Raw genomic sequence first — 14100 nt, forward strand, 5'->3', positions numbered from 1 at the left:
GGCCTCAAATTGGAAGTACAATCTGAGCTGTTTTTTCTCTAAATGATTTAGTAGGTAGACGTTGCCTTTCACTAAGGCCGAGGTAGGGAATCTTGGACTTAAAAAGGTTGGTGACCACTAGTCTGTACTTTAAAATGGAGATTTGTTGGCAGAAATCAAACACTAACATGGATGATGACTTGAACTCCAGAGGGCAGCACCGATCAGGAATACACAGCTTCAGATATCCATAATTCCCATTGTATACAACTCAACAGAGTTACCGCCTACGCAGCTGTACACATTTAGCAGTGGACCACATAACACACACCCAAAGAAAATTATCAGTGCTAGTTAATAATTCTACAAATGGAGTTGCAGTATTAAAAATCTACCATAAAATTGGTAATTAGTAATACAGGATGCTTTTGAGTAACAGACTACATGTCACACACAGGTGGCATGAACATCAATTTCCCTAACTTCTCTAATTTCTGCCCACTCCAACCTTTCTCTCTTTTTCCATTCCTCATTCTGGCTCGCCTCTCACCCTTTCTCCTCTCCTCACCTTCCTATCACCTCCCACTTCCCTTTCTCCCATGGTACACTCTCCTGTCAGATTCATCCTTCTTCAGCCCTTTACCTTCCCCTCCGATCAACTGAATTCTGGCTTCATCCCACCCACCTTCTCCTCACCTACCGGCTTGTACTCCTTCCCCTCCCCCTATCTTCTTATTCTGGCTTCTGCCCTTGCCTTTCCAATCCTGATGAGGGGTCTCAGCCCAAAACATCAACTCTTTATTGCTCTCCATAGATGCTGCCTGATCTGCCGATTTCCTCCAGTAATTTATGTGCGTTGTTTATGGAAGATTACATATTTCTGGTGCTTAGAATATCATCCAAAACCTTCTTTCAGTATGAAGCATTTAGATAAAGGAGAAGTCTGTTAAGCAAGAATAAAATGACTTGCCAGGTAAATTCAAAGTATGACAAATTAATGACTGGAATAACTTGTGTAAAAAAAATGATTAATGGGCAAAATAATGAAACAGTAGCAGCCACTAACAAGAGATCAGTTCTGGGTTTCTACAAAGCGAGCAACACCCAGGTGTTATTACTATGAATTAGGACACCCGAGTTTCAACAGGAGGTCCGTGTGATAAAGTAGTACCACGCATGTATAGTCACATGTCCAACAGATGCAGATATGTGCACATGTAAAGAAGAAAGCTTTGCTGAGGTTTTCTAAGGCATTGATCAGACCACACCTGTGGCCCCTTTTCTCAGAAAGGATGTGCTGGCTTTGGAGAGGGTCCAGAGGAGTTTCATCAGAATGATTCTGGGAATGAAAGGGTAGGTGTATGAGTGTTTGATTCCTCTGGGTCTGTACTCACTGGAGTTTAAAAGAACAAGACAGAATCTCATTGAAATTTATCAAAAATTGGAAGACCTAGATAGGACATGGATTGGGGGAATCCAGGACTGGAGGGCACAGATTCAGAATAGAAGGATGTCCTATTAGAACAGAAATGAGGTGGAATTTCTTTAGCCAGAAGGTAGTGATTCTGTGGAATTCATTGCCACAGATGGCCGTGGGAGCTGTCATTCAGTATATTGATTAGTTAGGACATCAAAGGTTACATGGAGAAGGTAGGAGAATACGATTGATAGCTTAATAAATCAGCCATGATAGAATAGTGGAGCAGACTTGATGGGCCTAATTGTGTTCCTATGTCTTATGGTCTAAGAAATAACACTACACGGATAGGAGGGGTATGGAGTGCTAAGGCACAGATAAAGGTCATTGGAAGTAGGCAGAATAATAGTTCATCATGGATTAGATGAGCCTAAAATCCTGTTTCTGTGCTGTAGTGCTCCGTGAAAATTATCTCATTATGTTTGTGGAATAGCAGATTCAAGTTCTAAAAAACCCAACACCTCATTGAGCAAGGAGGGACATGAACACAATAAATACAAAGCTTTAGTCAGACTGCACTATAGAAAGGTTGTGGAGAGGGTAAAGAAGAGGTTTATCAATATGTTGCCTGGACTGCATGGTATGAGCTATGAAGAAATTTTGGACAAATTGAGGTTGTTCTCCTTGGAGTGTCAAGCTGAAGGGAGACCTGACAGAGGCTTGTAAAATTCTGAGAGCCACAGATAGAGTAGATGGTCAGAAACTTTTCCCAGGGCAGAAATTATCAGAGGGCATGCTTTTAGGGCTAGAGGGGTGGGGGGGGGGGGGGAAGAGTTAAAAGGCCATATAAGGGACATCTTTTTATACACAGAGAGTGGGAGGCACCAGGAATAGATTACATGGGGTAGTACTGGACGCTGGCAGTTTGGTGGAATTTAAGTGTTTTAGATGATCACATGAGTATGAAGGGAATGAAGGGATATGGATGATACACAAGAGGAGGACATTTAGATTGGCACAACATCGTGGGCTGAATGACCTGTTCACAACTGTACTGCACTATGCTCAATGTTAAATAAACTATACTAAGAATATATGTTTTCTAAGAGACAAATAATTCCAAGTAATATCAATTCACTTTTGACAGAGAAAAACTTACGTCATCATTGATTTTATATGGAGTCGATCCTTTCCCACCGGCTATGCTAAGTCCAAGACTTCCCATTCGATTGCACACTGTAATACTGACCTTCAACACAAATCAGAAACAGTTCTGTTTTAGGCAAGGTAAAACACTTCATAGCTGTTCACTGGTTGCACCATGCCCTGATACGGAAACTCTAATGCACAGGAGCACAAAAGGCTACAGAGAGTGATGGGACTCAGCCAGTTCCATCACCGGTACTGGTTTCCCAACCATAGAGAACATCTACAAGAGGTGATGTCTGAGGGAGGCAACATCCACCATCAGAGTCACTCACCTTCCAGGCCATGCCCTCTTATCAATGCTGCCATCAGGCAGGAGGTACAGGAGCATGAAGATCCAACCTCAAGGTTCAGAAACAGGTTCTTCCCCATTGCCGTCAGGTTCTTGAACCGACATGCGAAACACTGCATCAGACTATATTTTATTTTCTTTCTCTCTCCTCAATTTTGCACTAATGTAATTGTCATTGTATAAATTATGCATAATGTGTTAAAAAGATTGCTGTTAAATTTATTAATGATTTAAAGATTAGCTTTATTTGTCACATGTACATTAAAACATTATGTAAAACATTACATTAAAACAAAACGGTGAAATCCATTGCTATGTTAACAACCACCAGAGTCCAAGGATTGTGCTGGGGGCAGCCCACAAGTGTCGCTATGATTCAGGCACCAACATAGCATCTCCAAAATGACTACTACTAACCCATATGTCTTTGGAACATGGGAGGAAACTAGAGCACATGAAAGACACTTACATGGACCATACAAACTCCTTAGAGACAGTAGCGGGAATTGAACCCCAGTCACTAGCACTGTAATAGCATTACGCTATCTGCTACATTACCGTACTGCCCTATTGTCTGGTACATCACTGTTCATGTGCCCTTGCTGTATTCATAGACAATTGTTATAATTCCCACAGGGTTAACTCATCACATGTTTTCAAATTATCTTGGAAGATCCCAAAAGAGGTGTGTTATGATTGGTTGTGTTTCTTTAGAATTTTAAACTTTAAATAGCTGAAACTATTATTGTATTAGTAAATGAATTCACTGAAAGTTAGTTAACAGGTTCAGTTCAGCCAGTGATCAGTAAGCTCAGCGTCAGTAAGAACAAGGAATTCACTGAGGACTTCAGGAAGGGAAATTCGAGGGAACACACACCCGTCCTCATCAAAGGATCAGCTGTTGAAAAAATAAGCAGTTTTACGTTCCTGGGTGTCAACATTTCTGAAGATCTTTCCTGGGCCCAATATGGTAGACATTAAGACCAGAACACATCAGAACAGAATTAGATCATTCAGCCATTGAGTCTGCTCTGCCATTTCATCATGGCTGAGCCATTTCCTTCACAAGCCCATTCTCCTGCCTTCTCCTGTATCAATTCATGCACTGACTGATCAAGAAACTATCAAGCTGTACCTAAATGCTTGCTATGACTTGGCCTCCTCCACTGCCTATGGCAATGAATTCCACAGATTCACCACCCTCTGGCTGAAGAAATTCCTCCTCATTTCCCTTTATTCTGAACTGTGTCCCCTTTGATCCTAGACTGCCTCACTCTGGGAAGCATCCACTCCACATCCACTCTATCAAGGCCTTTCAACATTTGATAGCTATCAATGAGATACCTCACCACCCCCCCCACCCTTTCTTCTAATTTCCAGCAAATACAGGCCCAGAGCCATCAAATGCTCCTCAAATAATAACCTTTTCATTCCCAGAATCATTCTCATGACCCTCCTCTGAAGCCTGTACAATGTCAGAAAACCTTTCTTAGATAAGGAGCCCAAAAACTGCTCACAATACTCCAAGTGAGGCCTCACCAATGCCTTATAAAATCTCAGCATTACATCTTTGCTTTTATATACTAGTGTTCTAGAAATGAATGCTAATATCGCATTTGCCTTCCTCACCACCAACTCAATCTGAAAATGAACCTTTAGGGAATCCTGCATAAGGTGTCCCAAGTCCCTTTGCATCTCAATTTTTTTAAATTTTCTCCCATTAAGAATATAGTCTGCATTTTTATTCCTTCTATTGAAGTGCATGCCCATACATTTCCTGATACTGTATTACAACTGCGACTTCATTGCCCATTCTCCTGATTTTTCTAAGTCCTTCTGCAGCCTCCTTGCTTTCTCAGCACTATCTGCCCCTCCACCTATCTTCGTATCATCCACAGACTTGGTCACAAAGCCATCATTTCTGTCATCTAAGTCACTGACATACTACTTAAAAAGAAGTGGCCCCAACACCGCTAGTCGCCAGCAGCAAATCAGAAAAAGCTCCTTTCATTCCCACTTTTTGCCTCTTTACAATCCGCCAAAGCTTTGTCCATGCTAGTATCTTGTAATACCATGGATTCTTACCTTGCTGAGCAACCTCATGTGCAGTACTTTGTCAAAGACCTTCAGAAAATCCAAGTAGACAACATCCACCACCTATCCTACTTATTATTTCCTCAAAGATTTCCAACAAATTCCAACAAAAATAGTTTCCTTAAGGCAAGATTTTTCCTTAAGGAAACTTTAGCCTATTGATGGAATTACAAAGGACAGTGGTTATATTTCATTTGATGTCTGAGGGGATGTGATATGTCTCATAGATTTCTACACCAAATTTCTTGGTGTTCACCTGACAGAGAATCTCACCTGGTCCCTCAACGCCAGCTCCTTAGCAAAGAAAGCCCAGCAGCGTCTCTACTTTTTGCGAAGGCTGAGGAAAGTCCATCTCCCACCCCCCCATCCTCATCACATTCCACAGGGGTTGTATTGAGAGCATCCTGAGCAACTGCATCACTGCCTGGTTCGGAAATTGTACCATCTCGGATCGCAAGACCCTGCAGTGGATAATAAGGTCAGCTGAGAAGATCATCGGGGTCTCTCTTCCCACCATTACGGACATTTACACTACACACTGCATCCGCAAAGGAAACAGCATTATGAAGGACCCCATGCACCCCTCATACAATCTCTTCTCCCTCCTGCCATCTGGGAAAAGGCTCCGAAGCATTCAGGCTCTCACGATCAGACTATATAACAGTTCCTTCCCCCAAGCTATCAGACTCCTCAATACGCGAAGCCTGGACTGACACCTTGCCCTACTGTCCTGTTTATTATTTATTGTAATGCCGGTACTGTTTTGGTGCACTTTATGCTTTAGGTCTGTAGTCTAGTATAGCTTTCTCTGTGTTTTTTTTATTACGTAGTTCAGTCTAGTTTTTGTACTGTGTCATGTAAACCATGGTCCTGAAAAACGTTGTCTCATTTTTACTATGTACTGTACCAGCAGTTATGGTTGAAATGACAATAGAAGTTGACTTGACTTGACTTGAGATGTACCATGGGGAGCATCCTAACTGGTTGCATCACCCTATGGAATGGAGGGGCCACTGCACAGGATCAGAAAAAGCTGCAGAAGGTTGGAAACACAGCAGCTCCTTCAAAGGCACTAGCCTCCCCAGCATCAAGGACACCTTTAAAAGGCAATAACTCAAAAAAGCAGCATCCATCATTAAGGGCCTTCATCATCGATGACATGCCATTTTCTCATTGCTACCATCAGGGAGGAGGTACAGGAGCCTGAAGACACACACTCAGTGTTTCAGGAACAGTTCCTTTCCCTCAGCTATCAGATTTCTAAAGGGTTAAAGAACCCATAAACACCACCTCATTCTTTTTTGCTCTCCTTTTGCACTACTTATACGATTAATTCATTCTTACACTGTATATATCTTTATTATTGTAATTTATAGTTTATTTTAATTTTTAATGCACTGCTGCCATAAAAAAACAAATTTCACCACATATGCCAATGATATTAAACATGATTCCAATCTTGATTCTGGATCCTAAGCGGTTCCTATTGTTGGTAAGCATATGTTTAGCATTACTGTACTTACTTCCAAATTTATAAACCTTGACCCAACTGCTATACTCAGTGGAATGCAGCAGGCCAGGCAGCATCTATAGGAAGAAGCACAGTCAACGTTTCGGGCCGAGACTCTTCGTCAGGTCCTGACGAAGGGTCTTGGCCCGAAATGTCGACTGTGCTTCTTCCTATAGATGCTGCCGGGCCTGCTGCGTTCCACCAGTATTTTATGTGTGTTGCTTGAATTTCCAGCATCTGCAGATTTCCTTGTGTTTGCTATACTTAGTGCCCTGGCTGTTGAAAGCCAGTGTGCAAAACAGCATTATGTAACCCTGTCTACCCATGACACCATCTGCATGGAACTATGCACTTGGATTCCAAGCTCCCTCTTTTACACAACATTCTCCAGGGCCCCACCATTCACTGTACAAGTCCTATCTTGGTTGACTTCCCAAAACCCAACACCTTGCACTTATCTGAATTAAACTCCATTTGTCAATCTGTCGCCCACTTACTCAGTTGGTTAAGGTGTCTCTGTAAGTTTTGATTCCACCTATGTTAGTGTCATCTGCAAACTTACTAACCATACCTTGTAGATTCTCATCATACAGTAAATGATCAACAACAGTGGACCCGACAGTGACCCCTGAGGCACACCAGGCCTCTAGCCAAAAAAAAACAATCCTCTGCTTCCCACTGTCAAGCCAATTGTGTATCAGTTAGCCAAGTTTCCCTGGATCCCATGCAATCTAACTTAGGCAATAAATGTTGGCCCCTATCTGTGATGCCCACCCCTTCAAAAATAAAAGTTCAAAGGTCAGGATTGAAAGTTCCTGGCACTATGAGATTAACAGCCCTGCCAGCTGTATCATGGTGATATGCAGATTGCTCAAAGATCAAAGCTCAAAGTAAATTTATTATCAAAGTACATATACGTCATCATAATCAACTCTGAGATTCATTTTCTTGCAGGCATTCACAGTAGAGCAGAGAAATACAATGGAACCAATGAAAAACCAGACACAAAGAATGACAAGTAATCAATATGCAAAGGAAGAGAAAATGTTCAACATAAATAAACAAATAATACAGAGAACATGAGCTGTAGAATCATTTAAACTGCCTACTCCCATCAGCCTGCACCCAGACCATAACCTTCCATACCCTTACCATTCATGTACCAATCCAAACTTCTCTTAAATGTTGAAATTGAGTTTGCATGCACCACTTGTGCTTGCAGCTTGTTCCATGCTCTCACAACCCTCTGAGTGAAGAAGTTTCCCCTCATGTTCCCCTTAAACTTTTCACCTTTCACCCCTAACCCATGACCTCTAGTTGTAATCCCATCCAACCTCAGTGGAAAAAGCCTGCTTGCTTTTCCCCTGTCTATACCCCTCATAATTTTGTATTCCTCAATAAAATCTCCCCTCGATCTTCTACACTCCAAGGAATAATGCCCTAACCTATTCAATCTTTCCTTATGACACAGGTCCCACAGTCCTGGCTACATCCTTGTAAATTTTCTCTGTATTCTTTCAAACTTTTTCACATCTTTCCTGCAGGTAGGTGACCAAAACTGCACACAATACTCCAATTTAGGCCTCTCCAACATCTTATACAACTTCAACCTAAAATTCCATCCCCTGCATTCAATACTTTGATTTATGAAGGCTAATGTGCCAAAAGCTTTCTGTATGTCGCTAGCTACCTGTGATGCCACTTTCAATGAATTACAGACCTGTATTCACAGATCCCTTTGTTCTATAGCAGTCCTCACTGCCCTACCATTCACCTACCCCAGTTGGACCTACTACCATGCATCACCTCACACTTGTCTGCATTAAATTTCATCTGCCATTTTTCCAGCTGGTCCAGATCCCACAGTAATCTCTGATAGTCCACCTCACTGTCCACACAACGTCCAATCTTGGTGTCATTCACAAATTTGCTGATCCAGTTAATCACACCATCATCTATATCCTTGATATAGATGACAAACAACGAAGGACCCAGCACCAATCCGTGCAGCACTTTGCTGGTCATAGGCTACAGTCAGAGAGGCAACCACTCTCCGGCTTCTCCAACAAAGCTAATGTCTAATTCAATTTACTACCTCATCTTGAATTCCGAGCGACTTAACCTTCCTGACCAATCTCCCATGCGGAACCTTGTAAAATTCCTTGCTAAAGTCCATGTAGACAGCATCCACTGCCTTGCCTTCATCAACTTTCAAGATAACTTCGTTGACAAGTTTTATAATATTGATTAGACATGATCTACCATACACAAAACCATGCTGACTACCCTTAATCAATCCACATCTATCCAAATACTTATATATCCAGTCCCTTGGAATGCCTTCTAATAACTTTCCCACACCTGACATCAGGGTCACAGGCCTATAATTTCCTGGTTAACTTTTAGAGCTTTTCTTAAACGGCAGAACAACATTGGCCATTCTCCAATCCTCTGGTACCTCACCTGTTTCTAAGGATGATTGAAATGTCTTTGCTAGGGCCCCTGCAATACACCTGCCTCCCATAGGGTCCAAGAGAACATCTTGTCAAGCCCTGGGGATTTGGCCACACGAGTTTGGCTCAAGACAGCAAACACCATCTCCTCTGTAATCTGTATAGGGCCACAAAGTCGATACTGCTTTGCCTCATTTCTATAGACTCTGTGTCCATCTCCTCAGTAAGTACAGATGCAAAAAATTCACAAGGTTTTCCCATATCCTTTGAATGTGAGTCGATAGATTATGGAATGAGTTTAACGTTGGAGTGGCTGAAGTTTACCATATCGGTTCAGGAACCTGACAGTTGAAAAGTCCTGAGAAAGGTGGTGTGGGACCTAAGATACCTATACCTCCTTCCCAATGGCAGCAATGAGAAGGAAGCATGGCCCTCTCAGAAGATAAATGATTAAAAGAAGGACAGTGAACTCTGAAACATTATCAGAGGGTTAGCAAAAATGGGGTCACCATTGTCAAGACAGGATTCAACTTTGTAGGTAATGGTATTTTCTATATTGGGAGAGTCCAGGACCAGAGCACACAGTCTGAGAATAAAATGACATCCCTTTTGAACAGAGATGAGGAGAAATTTCTTTCACTAGAGGTGGTAAATTTGTTGATTTCATTGCCACAGACGGCTGTGGAGGTCAAGCCATTGGGTATATTTAAAACAGAGGTCGATCATCAAAGATTCTTGCCATGATCAAAGATCCTCACCACCCAGGCCATGCTCTTTTCTCGCTGCTGCCTTCTGGTAGAGGTACAGGTGCCTCAGGACTCACACTACTAGGTTCAAGAACAGTTACTACCCCTCAACCATCGGGCTCTTGAACAAAAAAAGGATAACTACACTCATTTAAGGTCTCTTTTATCTTGTTATTTCATGTTCGTTATTTATTGCTATTTATTTATTATCTGCATTTGCACAGTTTGTTTACAGTTTACAGTTACCAGTGGTAACAGTTTATAGATCCTGTTTACAGTTACTGTTCTATAGATTTGCTAAGTATGTGGTGATATGTATGTACTCTGATAATAAATTTTACTTTGAAACTTGAACTAATAAGGGAATCAAAAGTTATGGGGAGAAAGCAGGACAATGGGATTGAGAGGGAAAATAAATCAGCCATGATTGAATGGTGGAGCAAACTCAATGGCCTAATTCTGCTCAATGGTCTAACTTATCCATGGAGCTCTTAAAGACATTACCTTATTCCAAGTTCCTTTTAATCCAGTGGATATATAAAGTGTTGCCCAGCCTCCATTTGGACACTTATTCTCTTCCCAAGTATCATCGGATGAGTACAAGACCTGCTGCCTGCTGTTGCCTAAAGTACACAACAGCTTGTCTTGCTTCTGATTATGAGGCTGGGAGGTTCTTGAATGATTGCTCTGATGAATATCCTCTTCTGTTTCAAATACGCTGGCAGGAAATTTTGGTACAGGTTCCTAAAATTTTAAAAAGTGAATTACAACATTTTAAGTAAATGTAAATGGTAGCAATAAAACAAGTTTCAGAATGTACTTGCAGAGGGAAATAACTACACTCAGAAACCATTTTATGAGGTACAGTTTTCTCAATATTATTAATTAATTTTTACTATTATGTTTTTTTACTATTTGCAGTTTTTCTCCTTTAGTATATCAGATGTTTATCCTTGTGTGTAAATTTTCATTGATTCTATTGTATTTCTTTGTATCTACTGTGAATGCCTGCAAGAAACTGATTTTCAGGGGTAGTATATGGTGATTTATACGTACTTGGATAATAAGTCTACTTTGAATTTTGAACTTTGTACTTTTAGGCTTCATTGGGCATTTTCAGACCTCATTTGGTGTATTGTGAGCAATTTTGGGCCCCATGTCTAAAAGACATATGGAGAGGCAAGAGGAGGTTTACGAGAATGATCCTGGGAATGAAACCGTTAACATATGACGAGTGTCTGATACTCTGGGCCAGTAATCAATGGAGTTTAGAAGAATGATGGGTGATCTCATAGAAAACTATTGTATACGGAAAGACCTAGATAGAGTGGACATGGAGAGGATGTTTCCCATTGTGGGAGAATCTAGGACCAGAGGGCACAGCCTCAGAATACAAGGATGTCCCTTTAGAACAGAGATGAGGAGGAATTTCTTTAGCCAGAGGGTGGTAAATCTGTGTCATTCATTGCCACAGGCAGCTGTGGAAGCAAAATCATTGTGTATACTTAAAGTGGAGGCTGATACGCGCAATACCAGGTAATGAAATTTGCACCATTATGTTGCACTTGTGGTTAGTTTATGAGTTATTTCCATACATCCCTTTCCTGTGAATTCTCCCATTAAAAAGGGTCAGGCCAGCACAAGGCTTAATCCTCTGGGCGAATGCCACTGCTGACATCACAGGGTTGTGTTTTTTGTTAATCTACTGATAATCACCCAGAACAAATCTGAAAATAGCTGTCTTTTTTCAGGGTGAACTATTAATTGGCAGCCCAGAATTAAGGTGAGGATTAACTTCTTTCAGCAGTTTTAACTCTGACTTGATGACATGTAAAGTGGAACGGGCAGCATCTGCAGCCTCTGCAGGTCGTCTGAAAAACTGTCTCATCGACCTATTCCTTTGCTCTTCCACAGACACCACGCAGACCTTTTATTGTTTGATATTCAGAATCAGAATCAGGCTTGATCAAGATGCCTAGATTGGAGAGTCTCTCTTATGATGAAAGGCTGAGCAAGCTAGGACTTTTCACTTTGGACCAAAAGAAGGATGAGAGGTGCCTTGATACAAGATGAGACATAGATAGAGTTGACAACCAGAGACTTTTCTCCCAGAGCGGAAATGGCTAATACGAGAGTGCATAGTCAGAGGTAGTTATTTTTTAAAAAGAGAGCGGTGGGTGTGTGGAACACCAGGTAGTAGAGGCAGATATATTAGAGACATTTAAAAAGCTCTTAGATAGGCAGGTGGTTGAGATGAAATGGAGGGCTGTGTGGGAGGGAAGAATTAGATTGATCTTGGAGTAGATTGGCACAACATTGAGCACTGAAGAGCCTGTACTGTGCTTTACTGTTCTATGTTACAAATATTCTGCCTTCACAATATCCATTTCCCTCCATTTGTGTACATTCATGTGCCTGTCTAACAGCTTCTTAAACATCTCTATTGCATTTTCCTCCACCACCATCCCTGCTGGGGTTTTCCAGGCACCCAAAACCTCTGACTAAAAGAACTTGTTCTACCGATCCCCTTGAACTTCCCCTTCTCACATGCCCTCTGGTGTTGGACATTTCAGCACTAGGCTCTCATGACCATATAAACTTCAATCAGTTCTCCCCTCAGCCTCCACCACGCCAGAGAAAATAATCCAAGCTTGTCCAAACTCTCATTTTTGCACATACCCTCTAAACTAGGCTGCATCCTGATAAACCTCTTCTGCACCTTTGCAAAGCCTCAACATCCTTCCTGTAATGGGGAAACCAGAAATGAATGCAATCAGGAGTTGAAACCAGTTCATTTCTGCTGTAAAGCAATGAGCTAGCTGCTCTGCTACAGACCAGGTAAAGATGCTTCCTGTTCTGCTGAATTCCTCCAGCAGTTTGTGGTTTTTTTTGCTGCAGATTCCAGTGACTGCAGTCTCTTGTGTCTGCAAAATTCGAATGAACTGGAACAGAATAGTAAACATTTACCATGTTCCACACTGAAAGAAAGTAGCTGAGGTTGGCAAAACATAGGCTGAAGAGGTGGGTGTGATAACAATCTCATTAGAGTCAAAGGTTATATGTACCAGAGTTTTAAGTCTCATTTTCTGATGTGAACTAGCCTGGTTCATTGGTGAGACTGATGGTGGGGAAGCAGCATGGCCTCGGTTGTTGTGCACACCAGACCTTCATGCCGTGGGGTCACCTGTTGCAGCCGCCCAGGGGAGGAGTCGCCTGGGGCAGTGTGGGAGAGAGCTGGAGTCCATGCTGGATTGGGGGCTGCCCCCCCAGTGTTCACATGGTGGAAGACAAGCTGGATTGCCCTCATCTGAGGCTGACCCAGCTCGAGGTGAAGTACTGCTGCATGCTTGTTCTTGCAGAAACATGGCTCCACAACATCCCATGCACCTTCAATCCACAAGCCTTGGCACTCAGAAGCTTGTGCGAATATTATTTTTGTGACTGCATTTTTCTGCTATAGTAGCTACATGTTCTATATGTGTTGTGTGCTGTGTGTGACTGCTGGCATTGTGTTTTGCTTCTTGGCCCCAAAGGAATGCTGTTTTGGTTGGCTCTATTCATGTGTATGATTGAATGACAATTAAACTTGAACTTGAACTTGAAATCAGGTGATGCCTGATTGTGGTTGCAGATTAGCTAATCATTAATGTACAGTGCGATAACAGTGACCTTGTGATTTACCACTCAGTACTGAATCGCTCAATAAATATTTCTAATTGCTATGCAAACATTCCTTACTTCTTCACAGTGATTCTCCATTTCTTCTGCTTCCTTTTCAGGGCTGGCTCTGTGACTAATCCACCTATCATGATCAGGAGAAGGTTTGAACTCTTGGCTGCTGGAAGGCAGCTGCTGCTTGGACCGGGCCGCACAGAACATACGACTTAAGTCCCAATCTGGAGCGGCTGAGTTTGTCCGAGATTTAGAATGGCTTTGTAAAGAATTCTACAGGGGAATACACAAAGAATGGATTTGATGTGGAGGAAAATAAAGTTACCTTAAAATAAAAACAACCAGTCTGATGCATCACATCACATGACTCAAGTGTCTGTGCAGCCAAGGTTTCGGTTTACATGTTATTTGTTGGCAGGCTGTCCGTGTTTTCACTCGTTACTCGTCAATCTCAAAACTAGTCATACAAGAAAGGTTAAAAGAAAGCCAATTGTTCACAATACCATTCTGACATTAAACACTGTTTAGCCATTGAAAAATTCAAAATTGCTATCAATTGCTGTAGAAATGAAAAAGGAATACAGTATTAACACCAACATGGCTTCAACAAGTTCTGATTTCACAATCTTACGTAGGAAAGGAGACCTGTTTAATTTCACAGGAGACATTTATTATGGTGATAATGTAGAGGAATACACTGTTAATAATATTTCATTGATTGGATTCCTTTA

The 14100-nt window shown here is 41.7% G+C and overlaps 1 protein-coding gene across 1 annotated transcript in view; it reads right to left on the reverse strand.

Annotated features, from left to right (window-relative positions):
- The window catches only part of LOC140733419 (uncharacterized), a 40081-nt gene extending 26505 nt beyond the window's left edge, over positions 1-13576 (reverse strand). Inside the window, exons 1-3 of the mRNA XM_073056723.1 lie at positions 13436-13576; positions 10202-10441; positions 2556-2645 (exon numbers count right to left, since the gene is read on the reverse strand). Coding sequence (XP_072912824.1) covers positions 2556-2645; positions 10202-10441; positions 13436-13576 — 471 coding nt within the window. The remainder of the gene's footprint in view (positions 1-2555; positions 2646-10201; positions 10442-13435) is intronic.
- Between the last annotated feature and the right edge of the window lie 524 nt (positions 13577-14100).

This window comes from Hemitrygon akajei, chromosome 9 (assembly GCF_048418815.1).
Source record: "Hemitrygon akajei chromosome 9, sHemAka1.3, whole genome shotgun sequence".
In the NCBI taxonomy this organism is placed as follows: Eukaryota; Metazoa; Chordata; class Chondrichthyes; order Myliobatiformes; family Dasyatidae; genus Hemitrygon; species Hemitrygon akajei.